Genomic DNA, 19,904 nt, shown 5'->3' on the forward strand with positions numbered 1-19,904 from the left:
AATTTATGGTCTCTAAAGTGGCCGTCATTAGGGACAGTATCATTGGTGTAAAGTAACTACGTACATTTACTCTTAGTAATCTATACTTAAGTACAATTTTGAGGTATTTTCTTACTCTCTTCAGTATTTCCAATGTCCAATTTTACTTCTTTACTTCTTTTACTTCTACTCCTATTATATACATCTCAGAGGCACATATTGTATACGTTTACTCCACTACAATTATTTGACAGCGTTATTATACTTTACAGATTTAGATTATTATTACAAAGCATACATTAACCATCTAGATTTGTTCAAAGCCGATCTACAAGCTCAGATCTGCTATTTTCAAAAGATTGTTGTACATGTCATGCATGTTGAACTTTTACTTTTGGTAGTATATTTTGATGCTGATACTTTTGTACTTTTGAATTTACTACTACAGCTCTACAGCACACAATGATTATAAGTGAACATGGACAATTATGCCTAAAAACACTACACTGCACAACACACACAATCCTAATTTAACACATTTTGAGGTATCATGATGATGAAGCTAGTGTGAGAAACCTCAAATATTGAATACCAAGCAACCCAAACCAACCCCATGTGAGATCAGATCATTCACCAGGCGACCTGTCCTTTTTACCCATTTAGAACTGAGACCATTATTCTACAAATGTCTTCTAAATCATGACAGTTTTCTTTATCAGTGGTTCTCAAACTTATTTCATGTCAAGGACCCCAATAAATTATATGTAATTGGCCGCCGACCCCTATCTGAAAATATGTTGTTCCAGGCAGAGTTACGCAAACTTCGTTCACTTCATGCGGCCAGTCCAATGGTGGCTCTTCTACATAGACTTCTATTGAGCATGGGGATAACCGGAAGTATTGAATGGGAATAACCGGAAGTTTGCGGAATGCATTGCAGTCTATGGGCTTGCGCGAGTACATGAACCACGTGACCAGTCTGTTTTCTGCCCCCTCAATATCGCAACTCTTCTATTAGATGGCTCTAGTTCCAGGGCCCCTCCCCCCCAGAAGCAAAGTTACGAGTTAAAAACGTTTGCTGTGAAATAATATATTCCAAGAATTGCACACATTTCCATGACTTTTCAAAAATTACAGATATACAAGCTCATAGCTCATGAGCTTGTATATCTGCTATTTGTCAACAGCTAAAGTTTAAAACAATGGTTAAAGTGGTTGTAAGCTAAGGTGACACAGATGCGTTCCTGTGCTGTTGAACACGGTTGAGAGAGTCTTGTTGTCAAAATGTAATTATAATCACATGGCCTGCAGTCAACGCTGTATGTGCGTTGGTAGACATGAGGGCTGTTATTGGCTTCTAGTTCTTGCTCCTTCAGACAAAGACGGGCCTTGTTGTGTCCTGGAGGCTCTGCAGCCGTGCTAGCTACTGCAGGAGCTCACGCAACATTCCACTGATGTCAGCTGGAGCTCTGTATCTGACGATATGGTCTGCATGAAGTCAATCCAAGATGCATAACATTTTGTGTCCAGAGAGATGGAGTGATGATTAAGACCCCAGCAGCCAGCCAGCCAGCCAGCCAGCCAGCCAGCCAGCCAGGCAGGCAGGCAGGCAGGCTGGCTGGCTGGCTGGCTGTCAGGCAGGCAGGCAGGCAGGCAGACAGACAGACAGACAGACAGACAGACAGACAGACAGACAGACAGATAGACAGACAGGATCTTTGTTTGGCAAAGGATTGAACCCCTCCAGGTCTCGGGGGGGGGGGGGGGGGGGGGGGGTCAAGTCAAGACCGACTGTGGGAGGGGCTTGAGTCTCACATGCCAAGACCGAGACCGACGGGAGGCGAGACAGAGTCGTAATGTGAACAGGCTTCTCATAATATGAGTATAATAATTTATTTCATTGTATTGTAGTGACTTGTGACTCGAGTAGACTTGGTGGGGGAAGAGTCCCGAGTCCCTTAATGGTCCGAGACCAAGTCAAGTCCAAGTCAAATAAAGTCAAATCAAATAAAGTCTTGTGTCCCCATACAGTGTTTCTCTTGCTGCTGGTTCAGCTCCTCTGTGTTGCAGTGATGCAACCAGCATGTGGCCTACTGGTTCAGCTCCTCTGTGTTGCAGTGTAACCAGCATGTGTCCTACTGGTTCAGCTCCTCTGTGTTGCAGTGTAACCAGCATGTGTGCTACTGGTTCAGCTCCTCTGTGTTGCAGTGATGCAACCAGCATGTGGCCTACTGGTTCAGCTCCTCTGTGTTGGATTGATGCAACCAGCATGTGGCCTACTGGTTCGGCTCCTCTGTGTTGCAGTGATGCAACCAGCATGTGGCCTACTGGTTCAGCTCCTCTGTGTTGCAGTGATGCAACCAGCATGTGGCCTACTGGTTTAGCTCCTCTGTGTTGGAGTGATGCAACCAGCATGTGGCCTACTGGTTCAGCTCCTCTGTGTTGGAGTGATGCAACCAGCATGTTGCCTACTGGTTCAGCTCCTCTGTGTTGCAGTGTAACCAGCATGTGGCCTACTGGTTCAGCTCCTCTGTGTTGCAGTGTAACCAGCATGTGGCCTACTGGTTCAGCTCCTCTGTGTTGCAGTGTAACCAGCATGTGGCCTACTGGTTCAGCTCCTCTGTGTTGGAGTGATGCAACCAGCATGTGGCCTACTGGTTTAGCTCCTCTGTGTTGGAGTGATGCAACCAGCATGTGGCCTACTGGTTTAGCTCCGGCCTCGGCACACATGCTGAGAATGAATCAGGCATTTCAACGCCGGCACGGCTCACCAAAATACAATTTAGTCGACATAAATCTTATGGTATTTATTCAACTAAAACTAAAACATATTAAAGACGACAAAAATATGACTAAAACTAAATGGATTTTTTCCCCCCAAAAGACTACGAATAAGCTAAATCTAAATTTGCTGTCAAAATTGGATGCTATATGTTAAATGTATGCTCTACAAGTGCGGGTTGTATGTACATTGACAGTTTCATATCCAACGTTAGCTGTTTTAAGAGGAAACCTCAACTCTCTATAAAAAAGTCCAGAATGTTTTATGATGTCTGCCTCTCTCTTGCGATGCGAGGTCGTCTTCTCCTCCTGAGAGCTTTCCAAACGCGCGCATGGTTGCCCCGCGCATAAACGGTATACCCTTAGCACACGCGTGCCCCACAGTTCATTCAACCTATTAAATGTTACTGTGCTGTTTTCTTTCCCTCCAGCTGTCAGCCCACTAATCCAGATGGTTGATTTGGTCATAAAGTGGCCCCTTTTTACGCTACCGGTATAGAGGTCGCCTTATGTTCGTTCTTTGTGCGTGTACATGTGCGTGTGTGTGTGTGTGTGTGCGTGTGTGCACGTGCACGTACATGCGTGCTGGTATAGGAGAGCAGTATCTGGAGAATGTGTGTGTCCAACGTGCACGGCGCTGATGACGTGCACGTTCCTCAGACGGCCGATAACGGCTCCCAGACGGAGGACAAAGGGAACAGTGACGTGGAGCCGCCCTGCAGGAACGGAAAGGAACTGCACAGGTATAATGAACTGAACAACATAAACGCCATTATATGCCTTTTACTAACCCACAATAGACTCTATACATGTTTTAACTTTTAAGTAATTCATGTTAATAGTGAGGTTTTATGTCACTGTGCACTGTATAAGCACGTGCTACCCCGACTCCTTCAAAACCGCTCTCAAAGGGCACCTACGGACGGCTGCAATTCGAAACTGGCCCCCATAAAATCTGAATCCCCCCACCACCCCCCTCCCCCCATAGGTTTTTTTTTCCTTTTTACCTCCTTCCATGATTTCCTGTTTTTGTATATAGAAGTGTATAATTGTACGTCTCTAAATGTCCTGATGAATTGAAAAAGGTGGACCCTGTTGTAAACAAGTGTAATGCTTTATCAGTAAGGATGGAGCTCGATAACCGATACCCGAAAAAATCTGATAACAATATTGAGTACCCATTATCAATACATTTTGGGCTTATCAAGCCTGCTATCGAGCATAGCGGCCCATGACATCATGCTTAAACAATCAAGACAAGAGGCGATCAAGAAATAAATGTAATGATACCTGCCAACCAGCTCCCCGGGGAAACACAATTATGCTTTTAAAGTGACATATTAACCAGTTAACAGTTTCTTTAATATAATTGTATTGGTAAAAATGTTAATTGCCTTCCATCTGTTATAAAAGTACTGCATTTTAAGTCCATAGTAAAAGATACTGGTTCTGTTCAGAATTTATTGGCTCCCGTCTTTCCACGAAATAATAGAAAATGCTCGATAGTGGGCTCGATAAGAACCCGGCTCGATAAGCCTGATCGATAAGGTGATTGTTATCAATAAACAGTAACGAGCTCCATCCCTATTGATCAGTGTGTCGTCCACAGTAACAGTCTTTGTATTGAGTTGTGCTTTCATGTGAAATGCATCCATTCTGCAAACTGTTATTATATACTTCAATCAATCAACTCTCTTTTGGGAGAAAAAATATTTTTCAAATATTTTGAAAATCATTCAAACATTTTATACTAGTGATAAAAATCAATTGACTGGAATTCGTGTCATTGTGAGCTTGTAGATCTATTTTCAGAACACCCAAGCGCAACCAAACATAAAATGACTTGTCTTTTAGTTCTACCATACTCTTCTCTACTAGTCCCTCTCTGACATTTTAGACTTTTTAGACTTTTCTTTTTTTTACATTTTCTTATCATAGCTTAATTAGCATTTAGTTTTTGTTTAGTTTCTGTCAGTGAAAAAAGGTAGGCTAGTCGACCAACATAGTTTTAGCCGAGGTAATTAACACTGGAACTAATACAACAACATTCTCTTTCATTGTGTTCTCAGAGTTAACTTAACTCTGGGAGTACACAAATTATACATTTTGTACACACTCAGATTTTACTGTAATCTTACACCTGTAACAGCCCAGTAGGCAATCATCCCTGTCGGTGACACTGCAGGCCGGGCATGGACGGATTAAAGTGAAAATAGGCCCTGTGCACAAAATCGAAAGGACCCCCAAACATGGCTTTTTTTCTTTTTTTAAGTGGTGCAACCACTTCCTTAAATAGCTTTGTCTGTGCCTGGGTGGCTGGGTGGCTGGCTGCCTGTGTCTGAGCACGGACATTGCATTTGGTTGGTTTTCAAAACCAAGTGTCACTGTTGTGCCAAACACACACATACATAGTAACTATATATGATGATTTCAGGTGTATCAGTACAGTACAGTACAGTACAGTACAGTACAGTACAGTACAGTACATTACAGGGACCCCCACATGGTCATTTCTCGACCGTTTCGGACACGGGGCGGCTCGCCAGAACCGGGGCGGCTCGCCGGAACCGGGGCGGCTCGCCGGAACCGGGGCGGCACCCTGGGCGTGTTCCTGCGGGTCTGGAAGTTCCGGGGACCCCCCGGGGACCCCCACACGGAGTTGCACCACTTATTTCACACGGGTGTGATTTTTTTTTAAGGGTTCAGCACAGGTTTTTCAACTGCTCCTAGCAGCCTCACGGTAAGGCAGACGGATGTATTGGATGAAGCTCAAAGTTAACTTCACTCAGGTAGTTGGTCAAAGCTTGTTGGAAGCCTGACTTTGAGGACATTCTGAATCCAAGGGCCCCCATTGACTCAGGGCCCCTGTGCATGTGCACACTTGGCTCAAGCCATAATTCGTCATCCCTGTCACACTGCAGGGCACACACCTTAGACACATTAATTATTGTAAAACTCTCTCCAGGAGCGATGGACACGTTCCCAGTCCGGACAAGATGGCACCCTTCAACGGACACTGTCTAAACGGACACGCTAGGATCGTGACGGAGGGGGAGGGAGGTGGAACTCTGCCGGCCAATAAGAGCCTTCTCATGAAGAGCTATAGTGAGGTACGTATAACCAACATCATTAACCACTTACACCCTTTATAGTTCATACTTCATTGGTGAAAGGAAGCCCCTAGGTAAACTCCAAGCTTTTTTTTTACCAACATTCTTATAGGAGACGATTTTAAGATGACCCCATGTTATTCTCCATGTAGAAAAACTTTGCGGAAGGATGAGCGAGTGACGCCAGGACTTCGGCGCTCTATATACTCTATAAATTACAAGCCAGGGAGTCAGGGACGCCATTCATTGCCTGGGATTGTCCAGTGCTCAATCCTTGGCCAATTTATTTTTCCCCTCCACACCAAATAAATCTCTTTGCTGTAAAATGGCACAAGGCTCACAATTGCACACATTGTGAGCCTGTAGATCCGCTATTTTTGCCAAATGTTTGCCAAATGTCACCTCACTGAATAATCCTCTATTATCACATGGACAGAATAAAAGGGTTCAAGAGGTTGAAAATAACGAATATTTTACTTGTATGAAAATGTTAAGGAGCACACATTGCATAATGCATAAAACCTCAAAGAGCACTAACGGCCGTCTGCAATTCGAAACTGGCCCCTATAAAAACCACCACTGATAATGACAAAAACAGTGCATTGAAAATGACGATCCAGTGGGCATGCATGCATGACATTTCTGTCATTGTTGTAAGCATTCTTAGCCATCCCACACCGGTGACATCATGCAGGGTCCACTCCCAACTAAACCAAACACCCAGCTGGAACATTAACCAAATGACAACATTAATTTTAATCCCAAGTCGATGACAAATTGAACCCTATAAACTACATATCTATCTTGGAAAGTCATCTCTCTCATTACTGTGAAATCTAACAAAAGTAGAATCTCTTTACACAAAGCACAAGCGTTGGCTAAAAGTTGTCTGGACTAATATGGGAGAAATGGGAAGGAATGTCTAAAAGCATGTGATGATCCTGGGATCAGCTGATGTTGTTCTCAAGTCAACAGTAACACACACTCTGGCATTCTTTCAGATAAACTTCAGTCCTGGCAGATGTTTTTTTCTTCTTCCCACCAATACTAACTAACGCATGCATGCCGAGAAAGTTCAAAACGGCTAAATATTTTCTGTATTTTTTGTAAAGTATGTAAAGTTCATGTGACATACAGTGCATTTTAACAGCGGGAGAACAACGATGAGCGATTTCATTGGCTATCGCCCAATCGCCCACTATCGCCGGACAACGTCGCCCAAAAGATGGATTATTTTCATCTTTTCGGGCGACGTTCCTTCCTTCGCCCAGTTTTCGACCATCACCTGTTCACCTGCTATCGCCAGCTATCGCCAGTAGTTGCCGGTTCCCAAATAATGCACTTCCGGAAATTTGGTCTGGCTGTCGCTCGCTGTTAAAACGTACTGTGACACTGATTTAAGTCTGCTTGTTTGAGCTGAAGACTCTTTGTATTACACAGCGTAATATAAAGAGTCTTCAGCTCAATCAAATTAAGCATCTCTCTTTTGAGAGAAAATGATTTTTCAAAGATTTTGAAAATCAGCTCACAATTTGTCGTGATGCGACGTGTTGTGAGACAGAGTCATGAGAGAGTTGTGAGATCGGCTTTTCAAATATAGCCAAAGTACAAAATGGCTAGACGTGATAAAATCAATGGACTGACTGGAACTAATTTGTGTCATTGTGAGCTTGTAGATCTGCTATTTTCACAACACCCAAGAGCAACCAAACATAAAATGTATTTTAGTTGTACTGGATCTCTTAATAAATATAGTTTTTATTTTACATTTAAATTCACATTGTCAAATTATTTAGTTTTATCATAGCTTAGTTTGCATTTAGTTTTTATTTTAGTTTTAGTTTTCGTCGAGGAGTCATGAGAGAGTTGTGAGATCGGCTTTTCAAATATAGCCAAAGTACAAAATGGCTAGACGTGATAAAATCAATGGACTGACTGGAACTAATTTGTGTCATTGTGAGCTTGTAGATCTGCTATTTTCACAACACCCAAGAGCAACCAAACATAAAATGTATTTTAGTTGTACTGGATCTCTTAATAAATATAGTTTTTATTTTACATTTAAATTCACATTGTCAAATTATTTAGTTTTATCATAGCTTAGTTTGCATTTAGTTTTTATTTTAGTTTTAGTTTTCGTCGAGCAACATTTTTCGTCATAGTTTTAGCCAAGGTAATTAACACTGAAACTAATACAACATTGTCTGTCTGTCTGTCTGTCTGTCTGTCTGTCTGTCTGTCTGTCTGTCTGTCTGTCTGTCTGTCTGTCTGTCTGTCTGTCTGTCTGTCTGTCTGTCTGTCTGCCTGCCTGCCTGCCTGCCTGCCTGCCTGCCTGCCTGCCTGCCTGCCTGCCTGCCTGTGTGCACATGTGTGCACATGTGTGTATGTGCGTGCGTGCGTGCGTCTGTGTGCATGCGTCTGTGTGCAGGACACATGTGGAGATGAGGTGATCTCAGCCCCCCACCACCCTGCCCCCATGTGTCCACTAACAGAGCCCCCGGCTGGGGTCCACCTGCTCAACAACAACCACCTCAAGGTAATTATTTTACCATTGATTGATCCAGTGGTTCTAGTATGTTGTGAACTCACTGTGCCAGCCACTGGAGTTAGAAAGATGTATCGACCCAGCCTCACCCAAACACGGTGAAATAGCACGGATTGGCTTCTCTGTACATACACGCCTAGGAAACCATCTCTGTACATACTGTACATGCCTAGGAAACCATCTCTGTACATACACACTTAGGAAACATCTCTGTACATACTGTACACGCCTAGGAAACATCTCTGTACATACACGCCTAGGAAACCATCTCTGTACATACACGCCTAGGAAACCATCTCTGTACATACACGCCTAGGAAACCATCTCTGTACATACACGCCTAGGAAACATCTCTGTACATACACGCCTAGGAAACCCCCAGAATCTGTACATATTACACTGAACTGTATGTACGGAATTGCCAATCCGTGCTATTTCACCGTGTTTGGGTGTATTTATTGTTCTGAATGTGTTGGTGATGGCGTGGACAGCTCATTACAACAGCACCTTGACAACCGTTTTAATTTACCACTATATTAACCTGCAGCATACGTGTGTGTGTGCGTGTGTGTGTGTGTGTGCGTGCGTGCGTGCGTGCAGTTGCCCATTCCAGAGGTCAATGAGGAAAGATGCTGGGAGACAGAGAAGACAGAGGAAAGCTCAGAGGGACAGACGGACTGCAAGAGAACACGCTCCAACTCAACAAGTATGCACACACACACACACACACACACACACACACACACACGCACAAACTTCTAAACGAGGATGAGCTAAGCGGTGTGCTAATTTACTTTCCTTCCTGTCGTCGGAAGCAGATCATGTGGGACTGGACTTTATTCCATTATCTCTGATCTCACGCCCACGTCTGTGTTTGTCTCTAAGACTGCAGTCACATCCTGTCGAATCCCATTCAAATCTCATTTATTTCTCAACTCTGATCTTTTGGCCCGACCGTTCACACTGCAAGTGAGTGGATCACAGATCTGTGTGTTCAGAGTGACTGGCAGCCAAGTCCATCAGAATCAGATCTGTGTGTTCAGAGTGGCAGCCAAGTCCAGCCTGAATCAGATCTGTGTGTTCAGAGTGGCAGCCAAGTCCATCAGAATCAGATCTGTGCCACATGCATCCAGATTGGAATCCGATTCCAAGTCTAAACACAAAATCGGAAGCCATGTGACTTGTGTACTTGTACACTAGGTGTCCATCCGTACTGGATCGGAGACCTGGACACTCTCATCATGAAGACCTCTGAGGTGTACTCCGGTCATCCCCATGGCAACGCTGGTCATCCCCATGGCAACGCTGGTCATCCCCATGGCAACGCTGGTCATCCCCATGGCAACGCTGGTTTCTACGGCAACCGGAAATCTCTGTCCCAACAGCTGGAGTTCTTTCACACTGGAACACAGGTGAGCACACACACACACACACACACACACACACACACACACACACACACACACACACACACACACACACACACACACACACATCATCATCCTCATTTTTGTGGTGTGTGTGTGTGTGTGTGTGTGTGTGTGTGTGTGTGTGTGTGTGTGTGTGTGTGTGTGTGTGTGTGTGTGTGTGTGTGTGTGTGTGTGTGTGTGTGTGTGTGTGTGTGTGTGTGTGCGCGCATTCTCCAGCCCGTGACCCGCCCCTCCCGCTCTCTAAGCTCCACCCAGCTGCTCCACTCCTGCAGTAACGTCCAAGCCTTCATCATCTGCAACGTCGTGCTGATGAAAGGTCACGGCAAGGTCAGGAAACCCAACGATCAATCGCCTCCATCACAAGTACATTTACTTAAGTAGTGTACTTAACATTTCCGATTTACTTCTACTCCACTACATCTCAGATCATCATCAGAGTCTTGATTGATTGAATACTTCATTAGTCATATTGCATTGATGTCCATATCATTCCACAGAGCCTTGGCTTCAGCATCGTATTGTATTGATGTCCATATCATTCCACAGAGCCTTGGCTTCAGCATTGTATTGTATTGATGTCCATATCATTCCACAGAGCCTTGGCTTCAGCATCGTATTGTATTGATGTCCATATCATTCCACAGAGCCTTGTGGCTTCAGCATCGTGTTGTATTGATGTCCATATCATTCCACAGAGCCTTGTGGCTTCAGCATCGTATTGTATTGATGTCCATATCATTCCACAGAGCCTTGGCTTCAGCATTGTGTTGTATTGATGTCCATATCATTCCACAGAGCCTTGGCTTCAGCATTGTAGGAGGAAGGGACAGCATGTATGGACCGATGGGCATCTACGTGAAGACCATCTTCCCTGGCGGAGCGGCGGCTGCTGATGGACGGCTGCAGGAGGGTGAGCTAGGGACCGCCAGTCATCTTAAAAAGGGCATGGGCATTTCAGAGTATTTCTGATAGATATAGAATTTCTTATAGATTATTGAAAATAGTTCCATGATTTGTTAATGAGCCGACACATAAGCCTCTTCCGCGATCCGACTCACAGACAATGAGCAAAGCGGGCTAAGATGGTCCATAACCCCTCGTTCATTTTTCATTGGACTCAGTTTCCCAGAAGCCCTTGCAAGCCGGCGGTTGGTTGATTTCCGGTTACGTCATCATAAAGCGTCGGCCTCGTCACCAGTTCCGCGACAAAGCCGCTGGCGCTATTTATTTTTTCTAGTTATTAAAAAACGGCGAATTAAGCATAAAACAAATAGCGGGTTTAGTGTATTATGCAATGTAAAAATAAAACAATGGAATAAAATGCGGGTTTAACGAGTTATGTAGTCAATGTGTTAACCATGTTAGATTCATTGAAAACCCCCGTGACTGATACTGCCCTCCTAATACGTGAGGTGCCCATGCTTTTGTTAATCACTTTTTTTTTTCATTTATTTTTTATATATTCTTTCCAGGCTTTCTCAGGCCTCTGATGCTCATTTTCCATTTGTTTTTTTTTTGAAATAAAGGAGATGAGATTCTGGACCTGAACGGAGAGTCACTACATGGTCTGACCCATGAGGATGCACTGCACAGATTCAAAGTAAGGCAAGATACTTTATCCATAGCATTACATAATATGACCAGTGTGTGTGTGTGTGTGTGTGTGTGTGTGTGTGTGTGTGTGTGTGTGTGTGTGTGTGTGTGTGTGTGTGTGTGTGTGTGTGTGTGTGTGTGTGTGTGTGTGTGTGTGTGTGTGTGTGTGTGTGTGTGTGTGTGTGTGTGTGTGTGTGTGTGTCCAGCTAATCTCCGGCACCGTTAAACCGGTCGATGCCAAATTTTGCACACACACTCCCTGGATGCCGACGATAAACCTCTGCTCAAAATTTTCCAGAACGGCCTGTTATAGCGCCCCCAGGAGGCAGACTTTTGAAAAACAACATTATTTTTAATATTACTCCTCCAGATTCTGTCCAAAAATTCCACAAATCATTACACAGTATCTCTGTAGTCATGTGTTCAAGACGGATCTGTCCGATATTTCATATTCCATCCTAATTGGCTAACATTGGCTTTTTTGCAGGATTGGCCCGTTTTGAACAAAAAGCCTTAAAGTTTTTGCAAAACTTTAAGAAATGGCACCCTTTTCACATTGGCCTATTATAGCGCCACCAGGAGGCCACAACCTGACCTGCCCTGGTGGAGACCTGTGCTCCGAGGGGCACGTTATCTAGTTTCTCTCTGACTCTCTCTCTCTCTCGTTCAGCAAATCAAGAAGGGTCTTCTGACCCTGGCGGTGCGTACCAGTCTGCGCGTGGGGGCCCTCTGTGGGCAGAGCGCGGTGGCGCAGCTGTGCCGCTCCCGCTCCCTCAGCTCCAGTACGGGCACGGTGGCGGGCGTGGCCCGGGGGGTCAGCGCCGACATGGGGGGAGAATACAACTACCTGACGGTGCCGGGCCAGCCCGCCAAGCCCCGGGACCGCGTCATGATGGAGCTCACCCTGCACAAAGGTCCGGTAACACTCGCGTGTCTAAGTGACAGGTCGATTTATTTATTTTTTAAGTGTACCCATGGTCGAAAATGTATGTACCCTGGTATAAAATGCCATGACCCTCCATCTGACTGGGGGAAACAAAACTATGACCTTCTCAAAAGTGATAAAAGAAAGAACGCAGAATTTGCGTCCTCACCTATGTCATCAATGTTTGTGTTACATTTGTTGTCCATTCATTGTCAATGGCATTTAATGTTTGTGTTACCAAAAGCTAGGAGCTAGGAGCTAGGGGCTAGCTATCATCACTCACGAAGCTCTCAGAAGATTCCCCTTCATTGCCTTTTCCTAAATATGTTGTGTGTGTGTGTGTGTGTGTGTGTGTGTGTGTGTGTGTGTGTGTGTGTGTGTGTGTGTGTGTGTGTGTGTGTGTGTGTGTGTGTGTGTGTGTGTGTGTGTGTGTGTGTGTGTGTGTGTGTGTGTGTGTGTGTGTGTGTGTGTGTGTGTGTGTGTTCTTTCAGAGGCCGGTGTGGGTCTGGGTATAGGACTGTGTTGCGTTCCCTCTGGTGACGGCTGTCCTGGAATCTACATCCACACCCTGTCACCTGGCTCTGTGGCCCACATGGACGGTAGACTCAGGTATCAAAACGACACCCTGTCACCTGGCTCTGTGGCCCACATGGACGGTAGACTCAGGTATCAAAACGACACCCTGTCACCTGGCTCTGTGGCCCACATGGACGGTAGACTCAGGTATCAAAACGACACCCTGTCACCTGGCTCTGTGGCCCACATGGACGGTAGACTCAGGTATCAAAACGACACCCTGTCTCCTGGCTCTGTGGCCCACATGGACGGTAGACTCAGGTATTAGAACTACACCCTGTCACATGGCTCTGTGGCCCACATGGACTCATGGTATACAAAAATAATAAAAATAATAATAAACCAACTAAGGACATGGTTACATTACACGTTATAGACAAATTAATCCCCTTATCTAAATAGATTCAACTGAGCAATTCTATTTCCATAAACAGACAGAGATCATTCGTTGTTTGAAACTAACAAAATTGTTTTTGTTCGTGCAGATATTGCTTTAGCCTCTCACTCATACATAGTTTGTTCAATTTTGAGTGTTCATAATTATTTTAGTCTTCTGAAATGTCTTAGTTTTAGTTGACAAAATATGATAAGATTATAGAGTAACAGACAAAAAAATATTTTGGCGGGGCCTTGATGGCGTCGTAATGACAAATTTTACAATTGGTTGCATGCTGAAAATAGCCGATCTACAAGCTCACAACACGTTGCATCACTCTCTAGATGTGGAGATGAGTTGATGGAGTCAGTCTCTCTCTCTCTCTCTCTCCCTCTCTCTCTCCCCCCTCTCTCTCTCTCCCCCTCCCTCTCTCCCTCTCTCTCTCTCTCTCTCTGCAGGTGTGGAGACGAGTTGATGGAGATCAGTGCCACGGTGGTCTACAGCATGGCTCTCAATGACGTCTACTCTGTGCTGAGTCAGTGCACACCTGGTCCGGTCCAGATCATCATCAGCCGACACCCCGACCCCAAAGTATGTCCCTAACCCTTAACCCAGTGCACACCTGGGCTGCGTCCTTGCATTGGGAAATTAAACATTACATTTCCACAAGGCCTAAACAATAGAGCACATAGATACTCCCAGGGCAATAGCATAAAGCATTTAGATTCAAAACCAGACCATGGTCTGATTTTGACACTAATGGGTTTGATGGGTGTAGTGTTTAACCTATAGTGGTATTCAGGCTACATATTTAAATCATTGTGGTTTGTTTTATTAACAGAGTTCAACCTAGTGGTATTCAGGCTACATGTTTAAGTCCACAAGATGGTCACATATTTCGGCAGGTCACTCACCGATTTCACCGTAACACCGCCATGCTGGGGTGATCGAGTGTAATTGAGCAAGTGGCCACGATTTTGCGTATTGGAATTTGGCCCTTCACTTAGAAAAATAATTACCTGCAAGGAATTTCTTGACAGGATGTAGCTCATAACATAATCTGCAGTGGATTTTTATGATAGAAACACTTTGCAGATAGAAATAGGATAATTCAAGCTTTTCGCACAGCTGCAATGTTGGTGAGTTTAACGTTGTTTAATATAATCAGATCAGAACAGAACTTTGTCTGTTTGTATGGGCTGTCAATGTGTGTGTGTGTGTGTGTGTGTGTGTGTGTGTGTGTGTGTGTGTGTGTGTGTGTGCGCGTGTGTGCATGTGTGCATGTGCGTGCGTGCACGCTATAGGTGTCGGAGCAGCAGTTGAACGACGCCATTGCCCAGGCAGTAGAAATCAGCAAGATGAAGAAAGACAAAAGCCAGTGGAGTATAGATGGTATTTATACATTCAATACATTTATATAATATATAAAACAAGAGTCATTGGAGAATAGAGTATAATTATACTATAAATGCATTAAAAAAATAAAACAGCCAGTGGAGTATGGTCAAAGATACAATAAATACATGTATATAATTTATTGGTAAAACTCGACTCTTGAATGCACATTGTGCATTTTTCTCAACTAGAACCAATGTTGATTTTGACAGCAAATGTTTTATTTACTTTTAGTCAAAGTCTTTAGAATACAATGTCATTTTGGCTGTAGTCACGTTTTAGCCCTCCTCTGTCCCTCCAGGTCTGCGCAGGCTGGACTCGTGCAGCGCTCACAGCAGACAGAGATGTGAGCGCTGCGCAGAGAGGACCTTCAGTCAGATGACAGCACGCCGAGCCCAGAAGACCATGACTCGCTCCTGCAGCGACAGCAGCCAGGCCCACCCCCAGTATCCAGCACACGGGCCGGGCCCCGGGCCGGGCTCCAACCTGGCCCCAACCGTTACCATCCAGAACACACACCACCACCACCCCCCGCCACTCCGTGTCCACAGCTTGGAAACCCCCATGGTAAACCCAAAACATCCACGTGCTTCTTCTTGGGATATAAGGTCACATTGGTGTCAAATGATTATATCAGCATCTCGAAGCTTTCTGAATCATGAATTGGCTAGTGTGTCGTGTGTTTGTGCGCGTGTGTGTGTGTGTGCGTGCGTGCGTGCGTGCGTGCGTGCGTAATATAGCTTGTTTTCACCAAAAACGTAAGTATAGAGACATTTAGATTTTTATAAATCCTATAACATTGGACTGGACCGGCTAGATCGAGTTATTTCCGGGTGTTCTCTTCTTGGGAAGTACTAGGATCACTCACAGGTTGCAGAAGTGGCAGGGAATGAGTTGAGACCTGAGGCCGATTCTACAATGCCTTAGTTCTAAATCAGCAGTTCACCTTTTTGTAATTCACTTTCAAGAGTTTTCAAAAATGTTCAAAAATAGCAGATTTGTCACAACAATTAAACAATGTATGCCACACCCGCAAAATCCCGGGTTTAAGCAATAAACCCACATTTGCCAACCTGGGAAATCTCGGGTTTCGGCGTTACCGCACAGAGAACTGTGTATCCAGTGGCGTGCACAGATAGAAACTAGGTGGTGCTAGAGCACCTGCCCTTTGCCCTCTGGACAGCAATGTGCCCTTTTTATTTTATTTTTTATTTTTTTGTACAGTGTACACTGTACAGTATGTGGACCATGGTGACATTGATCAATTATTTAAAATTGCTTCTAATATATTATTTATGCCCCAAAATCTATAAATCTCACACTATTAAGGCAACCGGCCGGTTCCACACGCTGCACAAGGTGCCCTTTTTTTCACTTGAGCACCTGCCCCTCTAAATGTCTGTGCACGCCACTGCGTGTATCGATCGATCTGGCAGCGTGTGGCGAGAAGACCAGGGCTTTTATATGACGAGAGGTGTGTGATGATGAGATGAATTGAGAAAGTTGACTAATACAGACTCAGTGACCACCGCCTGGCAATAGAAACGGGCAGACACAAACAGAACTTGCTGCATAGAGAAGACAGACTGTGTTCACTCTGCTCTCAAGGGGGAGTTGAGAACTTGAGGCAGAGCTACACTTTTTGTTACAATGTGACAAATATAAAGACATTCTTCCCAAAATGTAAAGAAAAATATAAAGCATTTGAATCCACCATTAATTAATAAATCATCACTTTGGACTTTGTACTGTTCTGGGAGAACAGTCCAAATGCACATTCTTGGCAGCAAAATACGTGTGGAGTTGTCATCAACAGAGGGACAGCCAGTGGACAGGGTCACTAAGTTGCTGTTATCATTGTCTCTGTTTGTTCATTTATTGTCATTGTTACTGTATTGCTTGTTGTTCACTTATTGTCACATTGATGTCAATGTTGTGATTTGTTTTGTTGTATGTGTGCTTTGGCAATGTAGAACATAATTATTTTATCATGCCAATAAAGCATTTTGAAAATGAAATTGAGATGACCAGAGCCAGGTGCGCCAATCTGGAAAGCCAGGAACCAAGCCTACATGCACCCACAAACGCCCACACACAGACAGACAGACAGACAGACAGACAGACAGACAGACTAACACAGACACACACAGGGGACACTGGCAGGGGCCGTGACAAGATGTACAAGCTCAACTGAACTGTATGTTTTGCTCTGTGTCCAGCAGGTGACAGCAGAGTCCTGGTCAGATAACAGACTGTCGGTGCCGCTGTATGCCGATGACGACTACAACGTCCCCTACAACTGTCCTGCTACCAATAACCTGGACCACCTGGACCACCTGGCCGTCAGGGGAAACAAGGTACTTAAAACCTAGTCCGGTCTGATCTCTTGAGAGCTCTCAGACCTACATAAACATCTGAATTACTTAATTCAATTAAGTAATTCAGATGTTTAGGTCTTTCTACATTCTCTAAGTATGTAGACTTGTTGTATTAATTTACAACAAGTCTACATAATTGAATGTAGAATTGTTATTTTGATCAACGTTTGCCTATTATCTCTCCTAATGGTACCATCATCAATACAGCATGCAATTGTGGACAAAATCTTATCCAACAACAACACAATTCGACAACAAAAGTTCTGGGTCTGAGATGCTAAATCTCATCAAATGGTGGGAGGCTCCCTGAGTGCGCGAGCCTCCCACCGGGTAGCCTCGGTCCCAGGCTTACTCATCTGCAGAGAGAAAGGCCTGGTCACAAGTAAGGCAGAGACGGTATCGGCGGAAGTGTCGGGCCGGAACATCCATCAGATGTATTTCCCCCGGATACGATATTTTTTCGACCAATCACAACACTTCATTCACGGACATGTAAACAGATTTGTGAAGTGTCAACGTCATTTCCTTGAGCGGTACCTCCCCGCAAATCCCGCAACTTCTGCCCAAAAAAAATTATACCGTCTACAGCGTAGGTCTTGCCCAGCATGCCCGCCGGGAGCCGCAGCCCCTACCGACTCACCAACGAGGCAATGACCTCAGATCAGACCCGCTGAATTTAAGCATATACTAAGCGGAGGAAAATAAACAAACTAAGTTTTAAATATAAATCAATGTCTTTACTAATGCTGGGCCGTTATCGGCGTTAACGTTAACGTTTTGATGAATTGAACATGGTGGACCCTGTTGTAAACAAGTGTAATGCTTAATTGGGTCGTCCACTCACAGTTAACAGCCTTTGTATTGAGTTTGTGCTTGAAATGTACTGTAATTCTGCAAACTGTTAATAAAATGTTCAATCAATCAATCAAAAAAACGTGCTGCGTCTGCGGAGCTGGGTGTGTGCGTGTGTGTGCGCGCATGTGTGTGCGTGTGGGGCGCGTTCGGAAATAGCGCACTGAGCCCACTGTGCAATGCATTGCAAACTAATAGGCGAGTGCGAGTGTGGTATTTCCGAACGCGCCCACAGGAGGCGGAGCACGGTCGGAGATTGCACGGAGACGGAGTCAGACAGTCAGTGCACTCGTCCCTGACTTGTAGGGACGGTAAACAGCAACGCCAACAAAAAGTTCTACTTACTAGAAAAGAAAGAGGCAGCGATGGAGCCATAAGTCCATATCCATATATTCCATATCCAGGCAGCAGCCTGCTGCATCATGTTAGCTGTTGTGTGTTAAGCTAAACCACCATCCATGTATCACAATATGATCACAACATACAGTACACGGCTTTGACCAGGGTTGCCACATTTCGTGACTGAGAGAGAAACAAGCAACCAGGTCTATGAAAATGTTAACAGGCCAGATCAAGTCAGAAAATCCGAAAAAGTCAGAAAATAAGTCTAAAACAAGCAACTATTTTGCTGACTGTCAAACATCATTGTCCAATGTGGTTTTTGAGTAGTGGTTCTCAAGCATTTTCATGTCAAGGACTCAAGGACCACCAATATTTTAAAGAAACTTTACAGATAGACAAGTGCGAAGTAGCTTATAATGACTAGACTTGCCAACACTGTGAACAGTTCTACAAACTCACAATATGAAATATAAGGTATTAATAGGCTAGTTGTATCCATAATTAGGGCTTCTGGTCTAAACCTGTTCACAAGGACTTACTTCTGGACATTATTTAGGTAGCGCACACATATTTTCAATGCCTTCGGCAGAGTTCAAATGAGCCATTTTAATCGTGATTAACTCCAGGATTGCAGTGAGATTAATCGCGATTAAAAAAATGTATCTATGCCCACCACTAGTCTTTACACTTCATCATACAATGCAAAAAGCGCATACGCACCGCAACACATGTGAGCTTGCAGATGTGCTATTTTTTGTTTTTTAATGCAATATCGAAAAATGTGTTTTTCATTTATCGGTTTTAATACAGTTGGTTACATACATATGTACAATAATACATATCGGTTTTATACAGTCCCCGTCCAGGGCCTGCGTCCCACAGAAGAGGTACTGCCCGCCCCAGGACGGGGTGAACAGCCAGGAATTCGGCTACGCTGGAGGAGACTCCAGTGGCTCTAGTGGGGGGTCGCCTGTCAGAGAGGACAGTCTGCAGGACCTTTCACACGCTGGATGCCAGGTAGTGCACGCACGCACGCACGCACACACGCACGCACGCACGCACGCACGCACACACACACACACACACACACACACACACACACACACACACACACACACACACACACACACACACCAAATTACAATATCATTCACATGAATGGGACGTTTTGTCAAAAATGTCATCAGGACTTATAATTCTGCATTAAAATATAACAAATCTGTTTTATCATTTTAAGTAATAGTGTGATCAAAGATGTTGCAAACTGTAGCGGCTTTGTGTCTTTCCTTCCTTTCACTTTGATTTCCTGTTCTGTAATCTGTTGACTTATATTATATTAACCCCTTAAGACCAGAGACCAGATTCTACAAAATGTCTTCTAAAGTTTTCGGAACATTGAACATGTTTCTGTGTCAGTGGTTCTCAACCCTTTTCAGGTCAAGGACCCCCACATTTACATGACATTTTGGCCACGGACCCCCATCTCCCCCCATGGGGGCCACGGACCCCCATCTCAAAATATTTTGTTTCAACTTCCAGGAACCTCCCAGAAGCAACGATTTGAGTTTAAAAAAAACATTTGCTTTGAAAAACATACATATTCAAAGATTTGCACGCATTTT

The 19,904-nt window shown here is 44.4% G+C and overlaps 1 protein-coding gene across 1 annotated transcript in view; it reads left to right on the forward strand.

Annotated features, from left to right (window-relative positions):
• Nucleotides 1-19,904, forward strand: part of il16 (interleukin 16) — a gene marked incomplete at its 5' end in the record, with an annotated part of 35,731 nt that overhangs the window by 2,638 nt on the left and 13,189 nt on the right. Inside the window, 15 exons of the mRNA XM_079496380.1 lie at nucleotides 3,355-3,503; nucleotides 5,726-5,870; nucleotides 8,299-8,406; nucleotides 9,016-9,121; nucleotides 9,616-9,827; nucleotides 10,062-10,172; nucleotides 10,641-10,755; nucleotides 11,372-11,445; nucleotides 12,109-12,352; nucleotides 12,855-12,972; nucleotides 13,774-13,906; nucleotides 14,620-14,707; nucleotides 15,012-15,277; nucleotides 16,930-17,067; nucleotides 19,138-19,299. Coding sequence (XP_079352506.1) covers nucleotides 3,355-3,503; nucleotides 5,726-5,870; nucleotides 8,299-8,406; nucleotides 9,016-9,121; nucleotides 9,616-9,827; nucleotides 10,062-10,172; nucleotides 10,641-10,755; nucleotides 11,372-11,445; nucleotides 12,109-12,352; nucleotides 12,855-12,972; nucleotides 13,774-13,906; nucleotides 14,620-14,707; nucleotides 15,012-15,277; nucleotides 16,930-17,067; nucleotides 19,138-19,299 — 2,169 coding nt within the window. The remainder of the gene's footprint in view (nucleotides 1-3,354; nucleotides 3,504-5,725; nucleotides 5,871-8,298; nucleotides 8,407-9,015; nucleotides 9,122-9,615; nucleotides 9,828-10,061; nucleotides 10,173-10,640; nucleotides 10,756-11,371; nucleotides 11,446-12,108; nucleotides 12,353-12,854; nucleotides 12,973-13,773; nucleotides 13,907-14,619; nucleotides 14,708-15,011; nucleotides 15,278-16,929; nucleotides 17,068-19,137; nucleotides 19,300-19,904) is intronic.

The sequence above is a fragment of the Electrona antarctica genome (genome assembly GCF_951216825.1).
Source record: "Electrona antarctica genome assembly, chromosome: 3".
Lineage (NCBI taxonomy): Eukaryota > Metazoa > Chordata > Actinopteri > Myctophiformes > Myctophidae > Electrona > Electrona antarctica.